We start from the raw sequence: 25,683 nt of genomic DNA, 5'->3' as shown, positions 1-25,683 counted from the left end.
TAGGAGTGTGTTTACGGGAATGTTTGACCAGAAGCGCATCCATCTGTGAGGTCAGACTCTGATGTTGGCTCACCGTGTCAGCTTTAATTTGTGATCTGTACTGATGTGGAAGCCTCAAACTAGAACTTGGAAATCGGCCACGTCATGCAGACCGCTCTCGATCGAACACAAAGACGTCAAAACTTGGAGCCACTTGTGTATATTTTTTATTCTTGTCAAACATTGACCACTGTTATGTACATTTTACATTTTAAGACGGAATATTTGAGAGACATTTTTCACCATGGAAGCCAGACTGCAAATGACAAGAGACATCAAAAGTTAGAGAACTTTGCATATGGAGCAATAACATTGTTGTCACAGTGCTATGTAATAGGATGTACTCGAAACAACAGAACGGCCTGTCTGTAAAAGCTGGTGACTATTGCGCCACGCTGACACTTTGTGTTGTTCCACAGAAATGAAGGTTGCAGCTTATCAGGGAGCAACGATCAACATTACTCAGAGGTGAGGAAAAACGAGGTTTTATCTTTGTGTTTACAGCTTGCACCATTTAGATTGTCTCGACAAGTAAAGTTGCAACATTTGACTTTTTGAGCAAGGAATGTTTTCAGGCCTCATTTCGGCATGAGATAATGTGTGGAGTCAAATCTGTTAACAAAACACAAGCAGACTTAAAACATAAAGAGTATGTACTAAATACCCTGTATTTTTGAGTATTTAGACGACGCTGCAAAAACTAAAATTACTTTTAAAAAGCTCATATATTGTGCTGGAAAGTTACTTGTAAGTTAGTTTTGTCTTGTTTCAAATGTACCAAGGTATTTGCACTCGAAACTAGACCAAAAATGCCTGTTAATATTTTGTGTTTTTGCAGTGTATGTGAAGGAAGTGTGATTATGAATGAAATTAAACGATGAGATTTGAAAATAGGTATGACTCTTTGTCTCCATCCTTCTACAGATTAATTTAGATTAATAAGCTGATGTGCAGCTGTTAAAATAGAGGCATGACTTAATGAAGAAGCAAAGTGACATATTTAAACCAAATAATAAGGTTGCCACAGCAACGTGGGCTAGGTATAAAGAAGTGAGCTTCAACTACAAGTCTAAACATTAATCAGTGGTTTTTATTACTAAGGGACATCATGATACAGTCTGTGACAACTTCATATACTATAAATGTACAATAACCGTACAGGACAATGAAAATACACTCTGTTGTAAAAAGACTGCAACACTGCAACCCTTACAGTTTAACAAGATCAAATCATATACACTACTAACCGAACGTTTTGATTCTATCATCTCATTTTTTATTTTCTTTTAGCACTTTCCATCTCTTCGTAGGATCAAAAATCTTTAAAAAATAAATAAAAAGCAAAGGCTCAGAGCATAATTAAACTGGATTAAATTCAGACATGGTGAACTTTTTTTTTTCTTTTGGCAGTGTATGTGGAGATGCCCTGAGACAAAAATCAAACGGAATAATTAGCCTCCGTGTGTGCAGCGGTGTAGTTTCCTTTAAAATACAGCATACTGGATAAACAGAGAAACCTATGGGAGATCATTGATGGCGAGAATGCTTTGGGTTTTGCTGGAGTCTTTGCTACAAAAAGATTCCTGTAGCTGACTGAGCTGGAAAAGCAATAATTACATGTAAAGCTCTCATTTGTGCATTTAAGGGAATTAAAACACAGATGTAAACGATAAAAAACACTTTCAGAGTGATTTGCACTTATTATGACTTCTTTCTTCTCTCTGCAGGTACATAAAAACAAATACTTTATGTGCTTAGTGTCACTTTTATGTAGACATTTTGATGAAAGAGAGAAAAAAAGCTGACAATCTTTCCACATCTGTCAAAACACAACTACAATTGCACTAACGCGCACAATACCGTAATTCTGATTAAGGCAGGTAATAAAATTTGTGCACTTTTTGCCACCACAACAACCAATTCCACATTGACTTTACAATCAAGATAAATCTGCAGTTGGAGGAATAAAAATGAGGTGAGATGAATATTAGAGAAACAGAATACCAAAAAAAATTAAATTAAGTTTATATGGTAGAAAATATCAAAGATGATTGGACAATAAGAATAATTTTAAGAGCGATATTAACAAATATATATAAAAAAAGAGGCATCATTGAGTCACTTTAAAAGTAAACCATAAATCGATAATCAAACAACACGAAATGATCTGAACTGGATCTTTTGTGTGGTTGAAAATCAAAAATGCAGCTTTGTTGTGATGAATGTGACGCGAAGCGAAATTTACAAAAGTGACAAAGGATAAATCAAAAAGACAAACGTCCATCACAGTTCAGTAAGAGTCTCTGGAAATAATAATAATAATAATAAAAAAACCGTAAAAGGTTAAAAATGTCGATGTTGATGTGAGGACTGAGGAACCGGAAGGTGCTAACCCGTCTTTATTGCACTTCTGATGGACCTCACCCGGCTGAAGTGTTGATATTTGGTTCAGACTATTACTGATTAAAAAGACACTTGGAGAAATCAATCGGATTGTGTCTGCACTTGTAGAGCGAACCCATGTTGGCGTGTCTGTCTGCATTTTTCTTTCTCTTTTCTTTTTCTTAAGGGACCAGCTAGAAATAATAATAAAAAAAACAACAACTCAGATTCAACACTCCGGTGCTTTGTGGTCGTCTCCGTCCTCCACGGAGAGAGGAGACTTCACCTCCTTCTTCTCCTCCCCCTCCTCGTCGCCTCCGCTGCTGCCACCGGTCTCGGCCGGATAAACAACCACGCACATCTTCTGGCCCATGTACGTCATTTTGTCTGGAAGAAGAGGAGCAAGAAGAAGATGAAGAGGCGAGCAGGTGAAAGCAATGCCTGTGTCGATGTAAATGGCCTCACAGAGAGATGAAACTAGCAAGAAGCTCTTTGTTTACGCTAGGACATGAGCCTCAGGGTGTCAGACCATCAGAAATATGCTGAGTTTAAAACGAGACTTCTCCCCGTTTCCTTCAAATGTAACAATTATGATTATGGCCAAACACCTATGTTTTAGCTTCATCGGACAACAGCACTCGACTGCAAGAATGACGCTCTTTGTCTCTGAGTGGATTAGTAAACTGTAATAAGGATTTTGAAGCTTGTTTGGAAGTAATGGCTTCTTCCTTAATGAGTGGCCTTGAAGCTCATCTTGGTATAAGTGAATAATGAGATTTTTTTTTCCCCCAGCTTCAACCAGCATCTTTACTTTTGTTTATTGTCATTCTCGGGTTGATGTCACACACTTCAACTTTGGGGAACCATTCTCAAATTTGTCCATAATTTTAAAAAAAACAGAATAATAATGTGGCACCTGCAGGCTTCTGAAACAGCAATTTTGTAAATTGAATTTGAAGAAAGCAATAAAAATTCTCGAGACGCTTCCACTCTTTTTCATTTTGCCATTTAGCAAATAAAAATAATTTGGTTGGTTCAAACCGATCTGAAACAGGAGAGTTTAGTCCCATCTAAAAGTTTCTTTGTGAAGATCTCACTTACCAACGAAGGTATCAAAGCACTGCGGTTTGTTCTCCCAGTAGACCCCCAGGAAGTAGACAGGAACTCCAGTGAGCATGATGGCGAGCCCGATGCCGCACACGACGGGCTCCGAGTACAAGGAGAAGATGAGCAGGAAGGCCCAGAAGACGAGGTAAATGACCGGCCATATCAGGCTGATCTAAAGGGAGGAAAACGTGGACATTTTTAAAATTCACATATAATACTAAATACTAAATATTTTTCCAAGAAATGGATTTTATATGTTCTATGAAGTTATTTTTGAAAATATTTTATTTTATTTGAAGTCTGTCAAAACATTTTGAAACATTTTTAAGCTAAGGATAAATATATATATATTTTTTATAGACACCTCCATCTCGTTTTAAATCGTTGAGCACTGAATTTATGGCTACAGATTTCGCTTAGTTTCAGCTTCTATGCGCCACAAATCTGGAACAAACTTCAGAAAATTGTAAAACAGCCGAAACACTGAGTGCCTTTAAATCTAGACTAAAAACCCACCTGCTTAGAGCTGCTTTTGAAACATTTTAAATGAAACATTAATCAACATTATGAGATGTAACGACTGCACTTGACAACTGTGCAGACAATTGTGCAGTAGTAGAAGAACTGTATGTTCTTCTACTACTTTGTATTTTTGTGTGTGTGTGTTTTTATGATATAAAGCACTTTGAACTGCGTTGTTGCTGAAATGTGCTACACAAATACATTTGATTGATTGATTTATTGATTCTGACCAAGTGTCAGACTATTGAGCAGATGTGACGAAGGCACTGCTTCAAACTAAATTGTCCGTCGTTTGAATTATAGCTGATCTGTTTTTTATTTATAGTATTTTCCGTTTGACCGCTGTTGTTTTTTCATCTATGTGGGAACTTGAACACAATATTTTGTTATCATCCATTTTTAAAAAATATTTTTCACTTTCAAGGAACTACAGAAGCACATTTAAAACTAAATGAAGACAACCAGACATTTGTGACTCTGGTATAGTATACAAGTTACATTCCATTTATAATGCTAATGTGCTATTAAAGAATAAAAAAAGATGATTTGTAGAAGTACAGAATAACCCAGAACAAGTGAACACACCTTGATTGGCCGGTGCATGTTGGGCTGTTTAATTCTCAGGACGATCTGCCCGGCGACAGTGACTCCATAAAAGAGGTAGTTGATGAAGCCCACATAGTTGATGAGGGTGTACATGTCGCTGGTGCACAGCATAAGCAGAGTGGACAGGCACTGACAGAGTGGAGACACATGAGTGTACTTGGTTTAGCTTTTTTTTTTTGACTGGCTGTGTTATTAAGACAAATGCAGAAATGGACTAGTGATGAAGATGACGAGAGCGGTACTCACAGTGAAGAGCAGAGCAGGGATGGGGGTGCAGCGTTTCACGTGGATCATGGCCAGAAGGCTCGGGAGGTGTCCCTCTCTGGCCCCAGCAAAGAACAACCTGCCACAAAGCAGAGGTAAACATCAGACACTCACCTCTGACCTCTGCAGGAAGAAAATGTGACTTCAGAGGCTTCGGAAATAACAACAAGAGTTTATCAGTTTTGCAATACCAAATTACATTTCAAATGATTTCATTTAGTACTCCCTAGTGTAATTCTTTATATTTATTACTGAGGGGAAATTCTGCCCCGTTAAAGGGTTTCTGAGCATGAACTGCATATTTAAGCTTCTAAGCTGGATTTAACTCCACACTTTGACTAGGCCACTCCAAATCTTCATTTTGTTTACTGTTAAATCTTGGATTTGCTCAATTGAATTGCAACTGGGAGGCTTAAAAACAGCTTTTCAACCCAGACTGATAGATGTCAAAGACTTTTCTAGTCTGGACTGGAACGTCAGTAGATCATGATGTCTTGTTCTTAGCACTGTACTTTGCGAAGTCTAATTAAACTATGCAAACTGTGTTTAGAAATGCATTTGAGTGTGAATTCTTCATGAATAGAAATATGAGGCATGAAGAATATGGACTCCCTGCAGAACTAATCTCTTTGTATTTTTCCTAAATTTGTCAGTGTTAAAAAGGTTTTAATCAAGAGAACTTTCCAGACTTATTCTTTGGTATCTGGCTGCATCTTTCTTTCATTTCTGTTCATGAACTTAACCATGGCGTTGGCAGTGTTTGCTTAAAATAAGCTGAACGAAAAGACAAAGAAGCCAGACAAAACAACAATGTTTTTGAACCACCTATGAAGCAGCAGAAGATGACCTTAATGATGGACCACTCAAAACTTTAACAACATGAGCCCTGGAGGGGAAACAAACGCGTAACGTGACATCAGGTGGACTGACCGTGAGGACGTGAAGAGGGAACCGTTGACTCCTCCGAAGGTGGAGAGAGCCACAGAAATGGGCATGATCCACGCCATGACTCCCAGCAGCTTCTCACCAAACGTCTGAGAGGGAGCAACAGAAAGGAGAGGCTTACAGCCACCAATCTGACACGTGCAGTGACCAGCAAACGTCACTAGAGGGCGACAGCAACTAGAATGAGCAAGTGCAGAAGCACAAGCTGACTCACCACGGCAACGGCGTTTGAGGCGAGCAGCTCCTGGGGACTCATGGCCGTGACGTAGGCGATGTTGGCAAAGACGTAAACGAAGGTCACAAGGGGGATGGAGATGAAGATGGCACGGGGAAGGTTCCTGGAGGAAACATGAGGTACAGCTGAGTCAAAGGGAAAGAAGATGGTGAGTATTGTTCAATATCTGCGACCAGACTGACTAGACTGTATGAACATCAGGCAGCTTCAACTAAAGGGGAAAAGGCTTAAACTGGGAAGCCCTGTCGGAATGTGACCCTAATCACCCAAAACAGCAACAAACTGCTTTTCAAGCCGCCTTTTTCCAGTTGAGGAAACTATCTGAACACGATAGTGAGGATTAGCTGGAAAATAACAAGCAAAACTGCTTACACGTAGGGATCTACCAGCTCCTCTGTGACGTAGTTGAGGAAATTCCAGCCTCCATAGGCGAACGAGCCTTGTAGGAACGCCAAGGCTATCAAACCCACGTCGTAGTCCTGGAAGGGCTCGAAGGCATTGGCCGGCTCCAGCCAGTAGTAGTCTCCTACAGGTGGAGCAGGTCAGGAAACTTAAATCAATCTTGGCCTCAGAACAGCAGTTATGGTACATTATTTAGTGATATGCTGCCATATCTGCATTAAATTACAATGAACCACATGTAGTGGGGGTATGTTGATCATTTATGTCTGGTTATATAAACTTGTTTTGCTGGAGGGGTAAACAGGCTGTTTTTTATTACTGTTCTGGCTTGTTGTGAGGGACTCCAGCTGAAAACCATCACCTAACAAGATCAGCGTGTGTGTAAAATGTGTTGTACAACAATCCCTCATCAAGTATTCCTCTTAAAACAAAGGCAAAAGCGAGACAATCGTTAAAATATTCTCGTACTGAAATACAGATGAAGAGGGATCCTGATTGAATTAAAATAAATCCGTCCCATCGTGTCTCAAATGTCTGGCCTTTTGCCCTCTTATGCAGCCACAAACCTCAAAGTGCCTCAGTGGGATTTTATGGGATAGATCAACCCACAACGTAATTATGAAATGAAAGCAACACGATGCATTGATTACAAATAAAACTCCTAAAAGTCAATACTTTGTAGAACCACTGTTCTTTTGGTAACCGTTTCTACCTGCAATGCACATCTGGAAGTAAAATTTTTGTTTAGTCTTCTTTACAAACTGACACAAACTCAGTGAGAGAGGATGGAGAGTATCAACGAGTAAGTGCTTTAGTACTTATCATCTCGCCATCGTCATCTCATACTGGGTTCCAGTTTCACCAGAGGTGAAATTTCAGGGAAACTTACAGCCACGCCTCACAGTGCTGTTCATGGCCTTCTTGAAACATAAGTAAGAAAAAAAAGAAAAACTTTCAGCATGAGTGAAGGCACAGAAACTGCAGATGCCAGCTGCAAGGTCAAAACGTATAACCTTGAGACGACAACCTGCATCAAAATATGGAAATCATGTGAACCAGGAAGTAAAGTTTTCTTCACAACTGACTCTGACTAGTTTTCTTCTCCCCATGAAGCATCAGCATGATGCTGCCACCACCGTGTTTCTTGATGGGAATGTGTATGCAGGGTGATGTTCGCAGTTTTTTGTATTCAGGCCAAAAACTGCAAATATTTTTTTATCTGAGTAGAACAAGTTCTTCCGCGTAGTCATTGTGTCAATTTGGACTGTGGAAACCTGGAGACAGGACTTCTCATTTCCACAGGCTACAGTATACAGAGTGCATAATTCCTTAATTGTCCCATCAACATATTCTCTGCTTTTGCTGAATACCTTTAAAGGCAATTTGTTCTACCAGAACAAAGACGGAGTAAGCTCTTGAAGATGTGACCAGGTTCCACCATTAATACGATTCAGGTGTGTTTGACCACTGAAAACATGCAGGACGGCAGCCGGCCAGCCCTGATTTAGAGGCATTAATGTGCTCCCAACTTTTTGGATTTCTATCCGGAAAACATTAAAAACAATTGATTGTTTTCTTTCTACTTCATTATAAGGAAAACAGATAGAATCCCAAAACGTATTCAGAAGTTTATGCAGGTAACATATGAAAATATGGAAAGTTAAAGAGGTGTGAATCTTTTCTCTATATCGTCCCTCATTCAGGTTGTTCAATCTTACAACAAATCGCCCAATGTACTCTACAAACTTTCAACACTTCGGGCACTGAAATAGCTCACTCTGATATTTCAGACTGTCCTTACAATTACTGGCCCTGATCCACGTTTGCAGGACAAACCCCCACACTTGTGCTGACTTTAGCTGTATGGGTTTTAACCTAAAGGACCCGAGCAACTCGTCAACCCCTGTTTGATCCACTATACGGCCCGCAGTCTCCCAGGATGATCCCTCTGACCGCGGACATGTGCGGACTGGTTTCAGGTGTTATTTCATGCAAACACACTGTGACTGTAGGTCCTCTGGGGAGCACAGATGGAGGCGGTAAGCTCACCCTTGCAGATCTGAACGATTCCCATGATGATGATTAAGGCGAGGGCCAGCAGCTTGCCGGCCGTAAAGATGTCCTGCACTCTGGTGGCCCACCGCACACTGGAGCAGTTCACCCAGGTCAGCAGCACTAGACACAAACAATGGAAAGCAAAAATTACCACAAGCAGTAAAATGCAGTGTTTAGGATGAAATCCTCATTCTTATGCATGATATTAACCCTTTATATTTCTTGGGACTTGAAAAGACTTGTATAAAGCCTTAAAATAATTATCTCATTGCTGTAGCATAATTTCTCCTAGATTCAGTAGTATAATCCCCTGTAGACCATTATACCTCAAACTTCAAGTCAGACAGGAGGCCTATGTATATCACAAATGCCCGTTGATGCATATTCAACTCATACCAAGATTTCCCCCAGAAAACCTGCTAAGCGGCCCCTCGTGTTTTTGAGTTAAAAAATGTTTAAAGTTGACAGGAAATTTGAAAACTGTCATGATTTGTGTGGTAGAGAGGTGGTGAGGCAGATGAAGAGGACCCAGGTTGTAGCGAATAATGGTTGTGTAATGATGAAATAATCCAAAAGTCCAGAAATCCAGGCAGCACAGATGAACCGACTTAGCTAAGCTCAGAGCTGGTAGCAACTGGAAACTGGAAATTTTAGCCTCATCAGACCAGAGGACACAGTTCCAGTTAAAGTCCCAGAAGAGTTTTACAGATTCCACCTGTTAACGTTTGTGATGGTAGGTTGAAAAAGGCTTTCTCCTGCCATCCCTCTCATCAATTAATGAAAGCGATGTATAAGTGAGAAAACTGTCTGTCACATTTATTTTCAATGATTTTTTTTCAGAGGCGTCAATAAATGCAGAGGGAGATGAAGGCGAGCTTTGTTATTAGAGGTTGTCTTATGTTCAGGATGGAACTCTGGAAATATGTTTTAACTGACTTTAAATTAGAGTTTAAATTATACAAAGTAAAATTATGTTGCTCTATTTTGTAAAAGTTCACAGTAATCCAGTGAAGAACCATTTGCTGCCCACCTTTCTGAGACTTTTGGCCAGCATTTCTCTACACAGAACAAAACTGGATTTGTTGTATGCTGCTGAGTTAAACAGGCCATTGGGTTTGAACCAATAGGGTGCCATTAAATAAGACGGCCTGCTTGGATTAAGTTCATCACATTAAATAACTCTGAAGCTGCCGCTGCAGGGAACAAAGACACATAGGCAGACATAGGCGATCCAAACACACAAGAGCGCGCTCTGTGAGGCTCCAAGTGTGGGACTTTAACTGTGAGGGTATTTTCCTCTACAAATAAAATTACAGCTGTGGTTAAAGAAAAAGGGGGGGAGGGTGCAAACGAGGGCAGTGAGGCCAGCCTATGGCTGACAGACAAGGGAAGTAAAAGCACAACTTGGTAATTCTCAAGCAGGCCTAATTAAAGTAAGTACAGGCTAAACCTTTTAATCCACAACTTGTAAACACAGATGTTGATTTGTTGCTCCCACAGTGGATATAACGGGCATCCACCTTCTCTGTTACCGACTGCTGCGTAAACGCGAAGACAAACGTTTAACCATGGAGCTGAGCGTAGGTTTAGTTAAAAAGAAGAACATGTTGAGCAAGTTAACTGTGAACAATAGGAGAGATACAAAATGATGCAACGTGCCACTAAGACCACAGTGGACTGTGTCCTAATCAAAGCCCGGATACTGGTCTCATTCAGACGGTGTGCGACTTCAGCCATGAGACTGCTGAAAGCAAACTTTACTCTGACTGACGTCGCAGCTTCTCCCTGAACGCATTTCAGCCAAAAGCGTTAAACTTTTTCTTCATTTTGAACACTTGTTTCCTAATGTGTTCTTTGTCTAATGAGTAAAACAGTTTTTGTGTTTACATTTTCCTCAGGAGCTCAATGTAAAAAGGAATGACTATTAATGTGTCAACAATCCTTTTGAAAAATTGGAGTAATTTAGGCGGCAATTTTAATAAGCACCAACCCTCTGACTCTGGAAACTGGATCGAACAATAACTCCAAACATTTTTAACTCAAACATGCACAATAAATGGATAAAAACGTGTCTGTTCCTCTCTTTCTCTCTTTTTTTTGCTACCACACATAACAGATGGCAACAGTCCACCTAGTGTTGTGGTGCTGCTTTAAAAAGGTTTTGACAAGTTTATAACGTGGCATTTCATAAAGTCCTGCTATGCGAAACTTAAGAACCTTTGCTATGAATAAATGATGACACATTTCTGAACTGATTTAACTGTCGCTCGACATTTGATAGGATGTCTCTGAACGGATCACGAAGGATAAATAAATAACATTCCAGATGTTTAAATTTGGGCAACTCCAGACATGCATAAACAGGCCGAGGTAAACGGATGCAGCTCGTGAATCTTGTAAACATCGGTGACATCACAGTTCACTGAGAACATCCAGCCTCTCACCTACTTTTGCTCTAAACAAGAGCAGACAGACAGAAGGGAAAACATCATTAACAAGACTTGTCTTTTTTTTTTAGTTGCTGTTTTTTGTTAAAAAAAAAAAAACTGCTTTACAAGATCTGTCCCAGAGAGAAGCTGTAAAAAAATACAGATGTGACTTTCAAGATATCCCAGGGTAATTTGTTGCACAACTTGACACATTTTTTAATGAAGGAGTTCAAAAACGGGATGAGGCAGTCAACTAAATGTAGGTCAATGTGTCGTGAGTATAAAACGGTGCAAAGTGTTTAGACGGTGCAGATTCTGCTGAGGCGGATGTTTTTCTCTTATCTCTAATTAGCCCCACTGGATACGACCCCTCCCTCTGTGCGACTTTTTTTTTTTTTTTAGAGTTAACCACAAAGCTTGACCGAGAAAATTTTTATGGTTTAATAAAAGTATTAATCGTAGACCATCACCGTTGTTTGAGAGAAACCTATCCTGCCTTCGAAAGTCACTTTTCTCATCAGGGTTAGGGTTAGGGTTTCAAAAGCAAGCTTTAAGACTTTTATTCTTGTGAACATTTTATATAACAAATTAGAAATAAAAGAATCCCCTAAAATAAAAATTATACAAACTTGGACAAGTGGATTAAAAATATTTTTTAAACTTTAAAAAAAAAATGTTAATAAGTTTATTAAAACAATTAGATTAGCTATCCAGCAACAAGCGTCCAAATAATTACTTTTATCCTATAAATAGCATTATTAAAATTAGACCCTGCTGCTGTGTGGTTTAACTAGATAATTATCCACTGAACATGTTCTGAATATATTAGTTTTTTGTTGTTTAAATTCTCTTCAAGAAAAACAATTGCCATGTCTGTAAAAAGCAAAAACAACAAAAAAGAATGTAAAGAATAAAAATAATAAAATAAGTAGAAACATTTTAATTTGAAATACAAATGGACATCATTTCTTGATGATGTACTTTGGCAATAATATCCGCCAATATTCATACTTGAGGCTTTCATTAATTGTTTATAGTTCTCTATTTAGTTATAAAAAAAACTTTTATCCAGACATGTACCACAAAGTTTGCTCAGTATTAATAAACACTTTCACTTCTGTCACCTTTACCGTAAATTTGTTTGCACACTCAGACAACGCTCCATCATACGGGCCACTAATGGTAAATTTCATTTTGTGGTCCACAGCTACAAAAAGCTAAATGAGGCATGAATTAAGCTTCTCTGCATACTTAACTTTTCTGCCTGTTCTAAAGTTTTAATGCATCCAGGAAAAAAACACTTAATTCGTTACAGTAGGAAAAATTGGAAACAACAAAAACTCCCACATGATGAAATCGTCACCTTGAAAGCAAGCAGAGACTTCTGAGCTGCGTGAAAATGAGAACGACAGCTCCAGTTTTTCCAGTTGCACTCGGCCTCGTTTTTCTGTCAATGATACAGCAACACGCAAGAACCAGAGTCTCACCTGACATTTCATAAATCTGCTTTCGAGACTTCACTCCACGCCAAATACATTAAAAAGACAAAAGAAAAACCCAAACAATAATTTACATTTGGATGGAAAGATCCCCATGAATATGCATTTTCAATGTGCAGTCACAAATCAGGCAACAATAAAAACAATCGGCTCTCTTTGAAGCATTCACGCCCGTCTCTCTCTCTCTCTCTCTGTGTGTCTGTAGGCCGCCTGCAGTATTTGACTCATGTCTGTGAACTGATGAGGACTTTCAATCAAACACCTTCGCATTTCTGCCTTTCTCCTCGTAATAGCCGCTTGCTCTGCTCTCGCCATCATTTGTTCAGCCTTGTTTGCATTCCTCTGATGCTAGATAACATCTCAAGAACATACAGTGGGCAATGAATACAAAGACATACTATTTTTTAACAAGGTCAAACTGCACATATTTGTGTATTCCAGTGACTTTGAATAGTTTTGTACTCTCCAGATCAGTACATGAATGATGGTGTCATGTTTAACAGCTTCATGTAAATCCCAGGCCCATTTGGCACATTGAAAGCAGGAAGTATGTCAAAGCCTTCAGAGAGTAGTGAACTACAAACTACATTTATCTCTGTAGTTTCTCAAAGACGCAACTACTGAGAAACATACGCTCACACAGTGGTTAAGGGTATGGGTCCAAAATGGTTTGTTTACAGGTGAGAGGAGGCTGGGACAAAATGAAACAACACGGTTATAAAACCGAACTGACCGGGAGCCATTTGTATCTGATTCATAACGTCTTACGCTGTGTGTTCCTCACATGTTGTCGATTCGCAGGATAAAAGGAGCTTCACGTTCAAGATCTCGACCAAAGATCTTAACTAATTATGCTTTCTTTTAACTAAAAGGAAAATAAAATGGTTAATGCTCATGATCTGTTGCTTTGTTCTATATGACAGAGTCCAAAACAAGTTGTTCTGATTGGGTCTTTCTAATGGCTAAACTAAGAGCTCATTAGAACCAAATCACAAAATCCAGCTTACTAGCTGAAGTAGAGCAAAACGTCTCTCTGGAGATTTAAAAAAAAGTTTGGGCTCAAGAAATAGGAAGTAGAAAAGACTTGGCACCGGACCCGACTGACGTCTGACCCTTTAGTTGACCATCTACTTCATTTTCATGCTAAAAGCTCTTTGAATTTCAAATATTCCTTTATGTCTGTAAAACCGTGTTATCTTGTTTTTGTTTTTTTAATACATATTTTTCTTTGTCGACGGTGGTTGCTGCCTAAATTGTATCAACCACTTCCCCGCCCTCACTACTGCAACAGAAGCAGTCCCAGGTTTTGAAAATTGCATTCCTGCGGCTTTATTGCTTGAGAATGACTAAAGGGGAGTAGTATCTTCTGGCTAAAAGTTGCCACAGGACAAGTTTTAGATTTTAGTTTTACATGTTCCTTATGCAGCCCCTTCCTCCCCTTTTTTGATGCCACCCTGGGTGACTGCCAGTATACCGTATGAAAACAGCAAATGGTTTTCTTGTCACAGTAGATTTTACTCGTCGTGTATCAAACGTGTTGCTCACAGAGACAGACGGCAGCCAGCAGCCTCAGGCCGTTCTCCGGTGGGAAGCAGGTGGGGAACAGAGGCTGGAGGACGTAGTTGGAGAACGTGAGGGCGATCACAGCCTGGTTGGTGGGATAGATGACCAGCACGGCGATCCACAACCGGAGGAACCTGTAAAGCAAAGACATGCATCAATAATGACACACATGCAACTCAAGGATGTTACTTAAGGTATTGTGTTCTTATGCTTTGTTTTGACTCCAGGCCAGTAAGTGTACACCTATTCACTAATAGAACAAAACAAAGACAATTAAGATAAGGAACCTTAAATAAAATAAATAAACCGTTGTATACGGATGTAGTTATGAGAGCTCTGAGAAGAAACGCAACGGGAAAATCCCATGTTGTAACACACTAAGATGTTTGTTGTTCTGACCAACTTCATTGTAGTCAGGCAAGACTTCCTCCCATTTTTATTCTTGCTGCTGAAGTGAAACAGCGGCCAGTTCAGCTCCGAGGTCACCTCAGGTCGTTACTCCTTCTCACTGTGAGCCAAGAAACTTTATCACATGTAAAAGTCTCACCACAAACTAATGAACGACTTATAGAAACCAGAGCAGAAAGAAGACATTCATTAGTCCTCTGACAAACAGCAAACCAGCTGTCTCTGAGGCAGAATATGGATTCAGATAAGAATAAGAGCCAAGCTAACCGAGGAACAAAGCAAAGGAAGCAAACAGCGACACTCAGACTGATTAAAAGTGCTGAGGTGAAGGACAGAAGAAGAACGTTTATCACAGTTCAACAGGACAAACCAGGAATGTTGTACTTCCATAAAATTCCCTAAAAGCTCAAGCTGGGGTCGTTACACCTGACTGTACTGATGAGACTTCAGCCCACTGGAACGTCCTCAGCAACCAGCGCTGATAAAAGACACGAGTGCTGACACTTACATTGACCGTTCTGTTTGTTTTAATGTACATTTTGTTCTGTTTTGCAACTTTGCCTCAGCTCTTTGTTCAGAAACACGATCATGATCAGGTCTGTTTTTACACTGAATAAATCAAAGCTCATGAAGAGGGTTTGTTGATAGCAGCTAAATACCTTCTGAAATAAACATTTGACTGTATTAAGCAAAGATAGCTCTCTACTTGAGAGCACGGTAACATTACATTATAAATGTAATTTATAATGTTATTTGTTTTTACAATGTTTTTTAATCCTGTAAATAGGAAAGTATCCAGGGATTATTCTTCGCAATAATTCAGAAAGTGGAAAAAATTATATAAATATCAAAAATTAGACAAACAGCTACAGAAAAAAGCTTTTGGGACACATTTGTATTCACTCTTAGCCATGCATCTGATTTAGACTTTAGTAAAAATATTGAGAAAAACAACAACAGCAAGGAAAACCCTCCAGAAACAGGGGATGATAAATGTTTTTCACACACAAATAAGTGTAACACAAAACCCAGTCATTAAAAACCTTTTCAGAAATGAAATACTTTAAAAGTGATGTATTTTTCCACATGTATTTTAATATAAAGGTATAGGTATTTCATAAAGTGATATTATGATCCAATAAAAGACACCAGCGTAAAATGTAGAAAATAAGATTTTTTTTTTTTTTTTTTTACTAATCCTGAGATATTTAGACAAAAGCGTCATGTGAAAAGTGTCTCAGATGATTTAAAATTAGATTAAACTAGTTTTATTTTCTGCCCAAAATAAGTCACAGATTGACTGTTATCTGAGATAATTCAAATTAACTTGCTAAAGTATTTTAATGCAGGCTCCATTTCTTAGTACTGCAGAAATATTCACACTCATTTTCACATTTTCACAAACTCAAAATATTTCAGACAGATTTTAGATGAGAGCAACAAAAAGTGATGCATAATGGATCACTTTTAACCAAACAGAAACCAAAATGATGTGTTTTATATTTTTTATTTTGCTGAATTTGCTTCAATCTAGATGCCTCCACTGTGTTTCTGGCTTTATATTCAGGTTTGTTGTCCTGCTGAAAGCTGAATCTCTGCAGAGCTACCGTGGATTCTCTCTCCTTTCCATTTAGAGGCTTCGGATTGAAGGGAGCTGAATATAAATGCACCCTTTCTACACCTCACCTGAAGTTAAACAAGCCTCAGTGACATAACAATGTCTCTTTGTTTCTGAGCATTTGTCCACTGCAAAAACTACGCTTGGCCCGGCTGCAGATACCGGGAGGATGTAAACCTATTCAGCCTTCTCACACGAACATGGAGGCATACTTTCGACCCGGCCCACCTGCACATGGGGACAAAAGCTGCAGCAGAACACAATCACCACTGGAACTTGGTTTATTTATGTCAAACAGGGAAACACTTCAAACCGAGCTTTTGACACCACACGCTACAAAGGCTCTGGAGGCAAAAGCTCATTGATGTGTATTGATTCTCGCTCTACGAAAATAATCTGTGGCTGTTATGTCTGGTCAAATTCCTCCCTGATACTATGGGTTCTTGGGATAGTTGGAGGCAAAAACAATGCTCGGATCCGTGTCTACAGTCTGGTCCCAGGAAGGCGGCGTGTGAAATCCACTCCAACAAGCCGGACTGTATTGTGTTGTTGTTTTGTGCTGCTTCGCACGATTCCTGAGCTTTAACAGGCTTTCAGGACGGACATAAAGAGGCCTGGATATCACCTTCAGTCATGTGTACTCACGTCGGATCGTACATCCTTCCCCAACTCTGATCCTCAGGCAGAGTCCCTGAATTTTACTTTGTAGTGTTCAGAGCATCTAAAACAATCTTTGGTTTGGGGAACGGCATTCTGCAGCCAGGTTTGCTTTGCATTGTGGGATGCGGTAGAGTAAACAAACTAAAACAAAAAAACAACAACAAAAAAACCAGCAGTACGTCTTTTCCGTAAAGCATAAGGTCCTACGTGACTTTCGAGATGTTTTCTCCAAATTCATTTATCACATTGATTTTTCTTAATAGTGGCCAGAAACGCACACAGCATCTGCTTCCTGTATTTATATTTGGTACTCCCATTTGGTAAGATGTTTCTCTGACTAAACTACCCCCTCCACAGATTATTAAAATGTACAAATGCTTATCAGTTATCAGAGGTGGCTCTGTTTTGACCTGCGACCTCCTAGTAATCTAGACTAGAGGTTTCACTAATCTATGTTTCAGAAAATCTCTAAAAGACCCAGTTCATGATAATTTTTTTTAGCCAAGTTTATTTTTTTATAGTGCGGATTAAGATATAGTTAAATCGATTCCAGATTTAATTAAAAAAGAATCAATCAATCAAATTTTATTTGTATAGCACATTTCAGCAGCAAGGCATTTCAAAGTGTTTTACATCATATCAAACACGGAAACACAACATAGAATCAACAATCAAAACACGACATTAAGTCAAGTTCCATCAATAAACGAGTGAAAAGAAGTGAAAGTCTTTTAATTTAGCCCTGAATATGCCTTAAATAAAAGTTTGCTGAAGGTTTAGCTGACATAACATTTTCTTTTCTTTTCTGTTTTATTTTTCTTTTCTTTTTGGGGGGGGGAATAGCGCCCCCCTTACCTCCTTTACGAGCCAAAACCAGTAAATGTTGAAGCGACGAAACGTCTAAAACCTGCAGGACTTCCGTGAAGTTCCTTAAAAGATTTGCTTGGTTTTTGTTATTGTTTTCGACTCGTTTTCACTCCAGCGCCTGACCATATTCATACGGAAGCTGACGTACAAATCTTTAAATCTTTAGCCACGTTAACAGCTGTCTGTCACAAAGGCACAACCTCAGGTCAAACCAGTGGAAAACAATGGCATAGCACAGTGCGACAACAGACTTCCAGTACAAAACCAGCACAGAACTATGAAATAAAACAGCTGATCAGGTAAAAAGTAGTGTGTATTTCAGGCCTTGTGTTTTGATTTATTTAGAACCTGACTTTCACATGTAAGGTGCACGCAGTTTGTACGCCGTTAAATGGAGAGAGCATATTGGTCCCAACGTCTTTGAACCTGTCTTCGCCTCTACCTTTTACTGCAACACGGAAATGTCGCTGGATGGTGACGTATGGGTGTCTGAGGTGTGCACCGTTACCCAGCCAGGCCTCCGAAGATGTCCTTCACGTAGGAGTAGTCGCCCCCTGATTTGGGAATGGTGACGCCCAGCTCGGCGTAGCACAGCGCTCCGATGGCGGTGATGACGCCCGTGATGATCCAGACGACCAGGGCCACGCCCACAGAGCTGGCGTTCTCCATCACTCCCTTCGGACTGACGAAGATACCCGAGCCGATGATGTTACCTGGTGGGGGGGGAGAGGAGCCAGGTTTCAGTGCAGGTTTAACAAGAATAGACTTTTTTCAACTAGTGCCACTTAAAAACCCCCCCAAAAAACTCAAATTTCTCGTTTACCGTCACTTTCTTTCACATTTGTCCAATTTTTTATTTTTTTTTTAGTAAAGGACGGCGTCATCGTCTTATTTGCCACATAAGCAAGACATCAACTAAAGGTTACAGACAAACTAAGCAGAAAAGCAAACTCAAAATCAGGCAGTGGATTAGCAGACTCAAACGGAAGAGAGTTAAAAAAAACAAAAAAAACCAGGGGATGTGTTATGCTGACTGAGCAGAGATGTGTGAACGACAGAAAGCAGGGGTGAACGAGTGCAAAGAGGGATTAAAGGTGGACGCAGAATATCCTGACAGAACCGCTGAGCGTCAAAGTGACGTTTTCGCAAAAAAGTTGGAGGGAGCGCTGATTGGCCTGCCATACAGCCACGGCGTCCAGTGGGGGACATTCAGGATTTACTGGGGTTTCACTCTGCGTTAGGCAGCCAGAAGTCAAAGATCGCCGGCTTTGAATCTAACGAGCTGGATGATTGGCTGAACCGGCTGCAGCAGTTCAAAAGTCAGAGTTATGATGATAGTGTCACATTGTTGAGCTTCTGTCACTCCTGCCCATAAAGTGTAGTAAGCTATTTAACCTATTAGTGTCAGAGAAAAACAAGTGTTTATTTTAAACCCTGCAAAATTATATCCTCTTGATTCAAAGTGTCCAGACACATAAAATGAGTGATTTAAAGATTTTATTGGAAACTTTACAGGTAAGGCTTTACCACCGGTAAAGTTTGAAGATGGTGATAGCACTGAGGTCACCTGCCTGATTACGCAACTTCACTCGCAGGTAAAAAGAACAAGAAGCTCTCTGTTCCCTTGATTACCTTGACATATTTATAAGAGGACAGATCTACAGTGCATGACCTTTGACCTTTGAGGGAAAAAAAGTGCTAACTCAGCCCACGATTTTGCAGCTTCTGCCATCTCTGATTTGCTTCTTCCAAAGACAAACTTTGGTTAAGTTTACCAGCCCTCCTGTCCTGAATGGACTGACTCTGCAAGATGTGTGGTAGAGGTGATCGAGTCAAGCATGCTGTGCGTCCAACGGTCATGTGCGGCTCTGCACAGACGTGAGCCAAACTGCTGACTGTTAGGGAATCGTGGCGTTTCCTGTTCTCATTTCAACTTCTCTCATTTCAATGCACCTACCTATTTGTAGGTGCAATTTCTGTCTTTTTTTTGGGGGGGGGGGTTAAAGCAGCTCCCAACCAGCTGGCTGTGTCTCGACTTTAACTGAACACAGTTCAAGTCAGTTTTAAGAAGCAGTAGATCAGCAAAGAAAAACGTCTGAGGTGTCAGATTACTTGCTTTCAGAAATATGAGAGTTCCTCTTTTCACAAAGAAAAGAAAAAGCCATTTTTTTATTACTGCACTGCTGTTTGACAGGGGAAGAGCACATATCTGCTTCTGGTGACCTTTGGTTTTCTTTATGGCTGCAACAAGTCTTCAGCCTCAGAGGGACATTATGATAGCGCTATGCGGTTTTTTTTATCCTTATTTAAAACAAATGAACTATAAAGGACACTTGATTTATTTGTAGCTTGTAGGTCAGGAGAAGAAACACAAACAAATTGCAATTATTATATTGCTATGAAGAAATCTTGTAGGGATTATGAAACTTCATGAGGAATTTTAGTAAAGGTTTGCTGTAAAATTGGCTAAAATTAAGAATCTGCATGTTGATGTGTTAAGCAGTTTAATTAAACTGTTTATTCCTCGGTGAAGTTATGACACCTAAGAGAAATGAAACTCAGTGTGGACTTTTTGTCAGGGCCTCCCTGTTTCATTTACCTCCCAGCCAAAAACATTTCCAACTCAAACACTGTGTGCTTGTGCAGCTTTATGATTGAACTCTAATCAGCTAATTTCAAAACATACTCAGATTCATTCTCGCTAGCCTCCCCTCAGCAGTAAGACGACACAGAAACCTCAGGCTTATGAACAGCGATGAGCTAAAACTGGACGACAGAATGTTGTTTTTACCTCATCCCCCTAAACTGCTTTTAAATCTTGTGTTTGTAATGAACGCTAAAGATGTGCTGATAAGTTCAGCGGGGCACAGTAAACCACAGAAGTTAATAAAACAGCATTATCAGGGCGGAGTCCTCAGAAGTGACCAAAAGTTCACTTGCAATCTACGTGTCACGACGCCGCGCGTTGCTGGATTACCCATTAGATAAACGCACACAACGGACCATAAAAAAGTGTTTGAAGTCCTTGTGCACTCAACACCTTGCCAGGCATTATCCACGTCACCTGAGCTCGCATCTCTCTGGCACGTGGCGACCTGAACGGAGCGAGTGCGAATGAATTACTTTGGTGAAGGACAAAGTCATTTGTCCTTCTGTGGCGACTCTGTAAAATCCTCGGCGCTGGAATGACCGCCAGGCCAACTTCTCTGTTACCGTTCAGATGAACGGGGAGAGATAAACAAAGTGATGCAGCACTGATACTAACAATGGGTGGAGCTGATGCTTCAATAACGCACTGTTATCTCTTGTTAAGAACTGTGTTCACATTTTGAATGACTCTGATTTGTAAGCTATTTGCTCTCATAAACTCTCCGGTGTCTGCTGTGCCAGACGCGTTAATTGTCCCTCCAGGCTGGACGCGTAAGAAGCCTGAAAGAAATTCCTTTTTTATTGTAGTTGCATAATCTCTCACACCTAAAAATAATAATAGTAATAATAAAATCTGAATAAGAGACTGCTTAGGACACGTGTGCCAAACTCGAGACCCGCAGGCCAAATCTGGCCCACCGTAGCTATTTCTGTGGGCCACAGAAATATACCTTCAAGTTAACAGCTGTGTGCCTAAATGTTATTTCATCAGCCAAGTCAAAGCAGCATAAAATAATCCTCTAAACATTTTATGATATCTTCCTCTCTGCACAACCTTTTTGAATAATTTCCTATTTTCCGTAGGTCTTAGTTCTGATTACTGCAACAGCCAAGGAAGAAGGGCGTTTTGTGTCTGTTGAACCATTTCTCTGCTGATTTGCACACATATTCTTAGTTTATTTGGCTTTTACCCAGAGATGATCCGTTCTCACGTTACTGGTGGAATCAATGGGACATTTCAGTGAAGTTGTTAGAGAAGAGACCCACAGCATCACAGATCCTCCACTATGCTATACCTACTAATCTATGTTTTGCCTCACTCCAGTTTTGTTGCCAAACGCTTTTAGAGTTTCTTGCATGACTTGCTATATTTATCTACGCCTTTTCTGGTTCACTGTAGGAAAAAGTGGCAAAAAGTCGGACTGTTTTTTGTCTAAATATGACCCAGGTCTGATTTTTAATGCCTGTCTAAAATGTGATTTTTCTAGTCAGATCCATATATCTGATCCTTAAATGGATATGTATCTAAAGCGCTTACTCCATGTGGCATTTTAAACCATTTAATTGGTGAGTTGGTCACCGTCTGAAAGGTGAACTTGTGAAGGAACATTTTGATCGTGTGAAATTGTTGCGATTGAATTAATTAAAAACAACCGAATAAAAAGAAAAGGAAACCAAAAAGTGAGATAAAAAAAACAAAACATTTTTAGGAGTGGTGGTGAGAACACAACTACATGAAATATTGCTTTTAAGAAAGTATCATCTATGCTTCGAACATCAATTTTTTTCTTCTAACTTTGCAAACAAGCCTGGTGGATTTTGGGATAAATTATCCTGAGATGAGGATTTGTGTTTGACAATCAGTATAGTTGGTCAAACCAAAAGGAAAAGAAGACGTCTGATGATTTTAGGTTTGTCTTGCAGGCTGCTCCACGCATTAACGATTCACTCAATAAGCAGCAACTGGATTTAAACCTCCCGACTGTTGCTTTCCATATCTTTCTATCTGTTCTCCATTTCTCTCGCTCTTCCTCTGTCAGCAAACCTCCTGGGAGGACACCGTGCCGTTCGCACTCTCGCCGTCGCCTTGACTCCCCCCCCCCCCCTCGCTTTCCTCTCGTTACCTTGGAAACACACAAATGAGTCACCCCCACCTCCCCTCCCGTCCAGTGACGATCAGCCTCGCTCCGTCTGGACATCCTGCAGCATGTTTAGGCCCACTAGTCGGTATTGATCAGACTGATGGGGTTATCTTTACATGTTTGTCCTCTGGATTGTTTCGGCCTGACTGACCTCAGTTCAGTCCCGTCACCCTCTCGCTGTCATTAGACCGTCTCTGTGCTAAGTTAGGCTTAATGACGAAGCTAACGGTGCCAATGAAGTATCAGAGATTGCTTTATTTCTTGAATTTTACTATAAAATGCGTGCTGAGACGTCCGGTAACTCGTTTTGATTGCACTTTGGTAGCAAATGGTTGCAGGAAAAAGATCTAAATGCTGAATGAAACAATGCGGATCAATTTGACACCCATTGACCAGACTGAGCTTTCTCTCTGTGACCTACAATGACCAAACACGTCGAATGTTTCCACATTTTGTCCTGTTTAATTATTACGCAGAGTCCATATCCATGAAATTTAACCTTAGCGTCGATCCAGCTGTGCTGTGAACGTCTCAAAGGTTTGTTCGAGAATCTTAGTGAATAAGCGGCCTCAACGAAGCCAGCAAACAAATCATGAAGAGTGTGGTGGAGAAATTTAAAGCAGGGTTAAGTTATTATACACTGTAAAAACACAAACTTTTTTTTACCAAGTATTTTTGGTTTCTAGTTCAAATATCTTAGTACACTTGAAATAAGACAAAAATAACTAAGTAACTTTTAAGCAAGAAATAGGGGATTGTTTTATGTACCAAACTATAAGTAAAATCGTCTGCAAGTGGAACTAGTACTTTTTTATAAATATGAAGAAATTACTGACTTGGAACAAGGTGCTACATGTTGCTGAAATGTTACTTGTAAGTTGGTTTTGTCTCATTTCAAGTGTGCTAAGATATTTGCTCTAGAAACGAGACGGAAGTCCAAGGCAGTGAACATCCCCAAACTGAGCTTTCCATTTGACTGCATCCTCCATTTTCAGATGATGAAATCATCTGAAAATGGACAGTAACTGAAAGTTGTGTGTGTTTCTGCTTCACGCACACACAACTCCAGACACACAAAGGGAGACTCTGCTGATGAGGAAAGCTTTAAGTCTACGAATGTGGAAAAGTTGGAAGCTGGGCTGAACTGCTGAGAGAAGCCAACAGGAAGTCCTCTGCGTCCACACACAGAGGACTAAAGATCAAAGATTCAGAAGAAGACGATCTACATACAGGAGGACATGAGTGGTGGAAAACAAACAAAGCACATCACCCTGAATGTACCATCTCAATGATTGAACAGGGGGGTGGCAGTACCATGCTGGGGGAGCGGGGAGGGGATCTAACTTAAAGCTGATGTCCACACAAATATGATCCATACAGTTTGACGTTTGGCAAAGAAAAATGGGCAAAAAATTCAGCCTCAAGTTGTGCAAACAGACTTTTAAGCCCGCCAGTCATGTGCCTCTAAAAACTTCCTTGGGTTGACAAATCCTGAGCAGCAGAGGTGAGTGAGTGAGTGAGTGAGTGAGTGAGTGAGTGAGCGAGCGAGCGAGTGAGCGAGTGAGTGCACTCTCATTAAAGGCAGATAGCAAAAGTTTTAGTGATTAAAAAGAGAAGGTTTCAGGTAAATCTAACAGCATGGACACCCTCCTAGACCACAGGCTTTACATTTTTATTAGCGTGACTCAACAGTGAACACAGTATACAAACCAAGGATGCAGTAAAGAGAGGGAGTCACTCACCAACTATAATCCCACATGCGCTCACGAGTCCGATCTCCTTCTTGAGCGCAACTCCCCCAGACTCCTTCTCAGCGGCCGCATCCTTGGCAGAGCCCGCCGTGCTGCTCCGTTGTCTTGGTCCGTCCGTCATTTTGAGTCTCTTATAGGCCTATATATATATAATTATTATTATTTTAATTTATTGTCCAAGTTGTCTTGTTTCTGCCCTCCGCCCGGCATCTGATGCTTGCCCCACTGCGCGTGAATCGCCTTGTGCGCACGTCCCCCCCTGCGCACAGGACAATGTTCACTGAAACGTGCCGCACTTTATCTGAAGAGGAAGGATTGCCGTTTTTTTTTTTTTTTTTTTTTTTTTTTTGCGATGTCACCAGCTTTTGAGGAGGAGTTGAAAACTAAATAAAATGTGTATTTTTTTTTTAAGGATTGTAGGAAATAAGCCGCAAGCTTTCGCAAAACAGCCTAGAAATATGTTTTTATTTTCCTGGCTGGAGTAATTACGCACCGGCAGAACGGCAGGAGAAGCATACCGATTACTATTGAACGTATTTGTGATTCGGCTGCGATTCAAAGTTGTTCTCAAGATAATGAATATATCTTTTTCTAAAGCTCTCGCAGCGTCCTCGTCCCAGATATGAGAACAGGCACAACCATCGTCTCTTCTGTGCAGCAGGAAAACCAGCAGCAGCCTGGTCTTCTTCTTCTTCTGCCCTCCAGAGTTTAGACAGGAGGACTTGTGTTTGGATTCACATCCATACTTCCCCTTCATATAAAAACATTATAGCGCCGCCCCATGTCTGCCTCCTCCTGTCTATTTTGTTCTTTTTCAGCTTCTCCAGGACCCTCCCTTTTTGTAGTTTTCTTTTCCTCCCCTCAGCTACCAGCTGTTCACCAGATCTGCACGCACACACGCACACACACACACACACACACACACACACACACACACACACACACACACACACACACACACACACATACAGGTATATAAGGTATAGCCTGCCTTTTTCGCCAAACAGGCCCGACGGTGGTTTAGCTGGACTACCCTTTCCCAAGTAGCTAGAGCAATGGGAGGTGGCTTAAAACACTGCAAAAAATCTGAAAAAAATTTAGCTCACTTTAGGTTTCAGATAGCAGCTACACAGCCTTTCTTTCAGCAGCCTGACAACATGGTGGCTTGTATGGACATCAGCAAATGTGGTTTATGAGAACAAAACAAAGTATTGTGAGAACTTTAAAGGGACAACTACGTCATATTTAAAAACCTGCTGATTAGCATAAATACACAACCTGACAGCACAAAGCATTAACAGAACATATTTTATTAGGTAAATATGACCAAATAATTCAATTATTTTTCTTTAAAAAATAAAAGTAAGCCTCAAATTGAAATTACCAAAAGAAAAACAATCTAATTTAAGTGCCTCAACAAAACGTACACAAAAGTAAAATAAGGGCTTTAGGGTGCAGACTGTTGCCAAATATTCTGAATATAAATAAATAAGTAAAAGAATGTTAAATTAAAATTCTGCCACCTTTTCGAATAATTTTTA

The 25,683-nt window shown here is 40.1% G+C and overlaps 1 protein-coding gene across 1 annotated transcript; it reads right to left on the bottom strand.

Moving 5' to 3' along the window:
- Positions 1–189: 189 nt before the first annotated feature.
- On the bottom strand, positions 190–24,263 carry slc7a8a (solute carrier family 7 member 8a). The gene is made up of 11 exons (XM_028037317.1): positions 24,134–24,263; positions 18,110–18,314; positions 14,031–14,182; positions 8,552–8,677; positions 6,473–6,626; positions 6,080–6,203; positions 5,851–5,954; positions 4,903–4,999; positions 4,636–4,785; positions 3,523–3,700; positions 190–2,808 (listed from the first exon to the last, which is right to left on the bottom strand). Exons 1-11 carry the CDS (start codon positions 24,261–24,263, stop codon positions 2,651–2,653), a joined length of 1,578 nt encoding a protein of 525 aa, XP_027893118.1. The 3' UTR covers positions 190–2,650.
- Positions 24,264–25,683: the final 1,420 nt, after the last annotated feature.

The sequence above is a fragment of the Xiphophorus couchianus genome, chromosome 14 (assembly GCF_001444195.1).
Source record: "Xiphophorus couchianus chromosome 14, X_couchianus-1.0, whole genome shotgun sequence".
NCBI lineage: Eukaryota > Metazoa > Chordata > Actinopteri > Cyprinodontiformes > Poeciliidae > Xiphophorus > Xiphophorus couchianus.
Note: the sequence above shows the minus strand (reverse complement) of the source record. Positions and strands in the feature narration are given on the sequence as shown.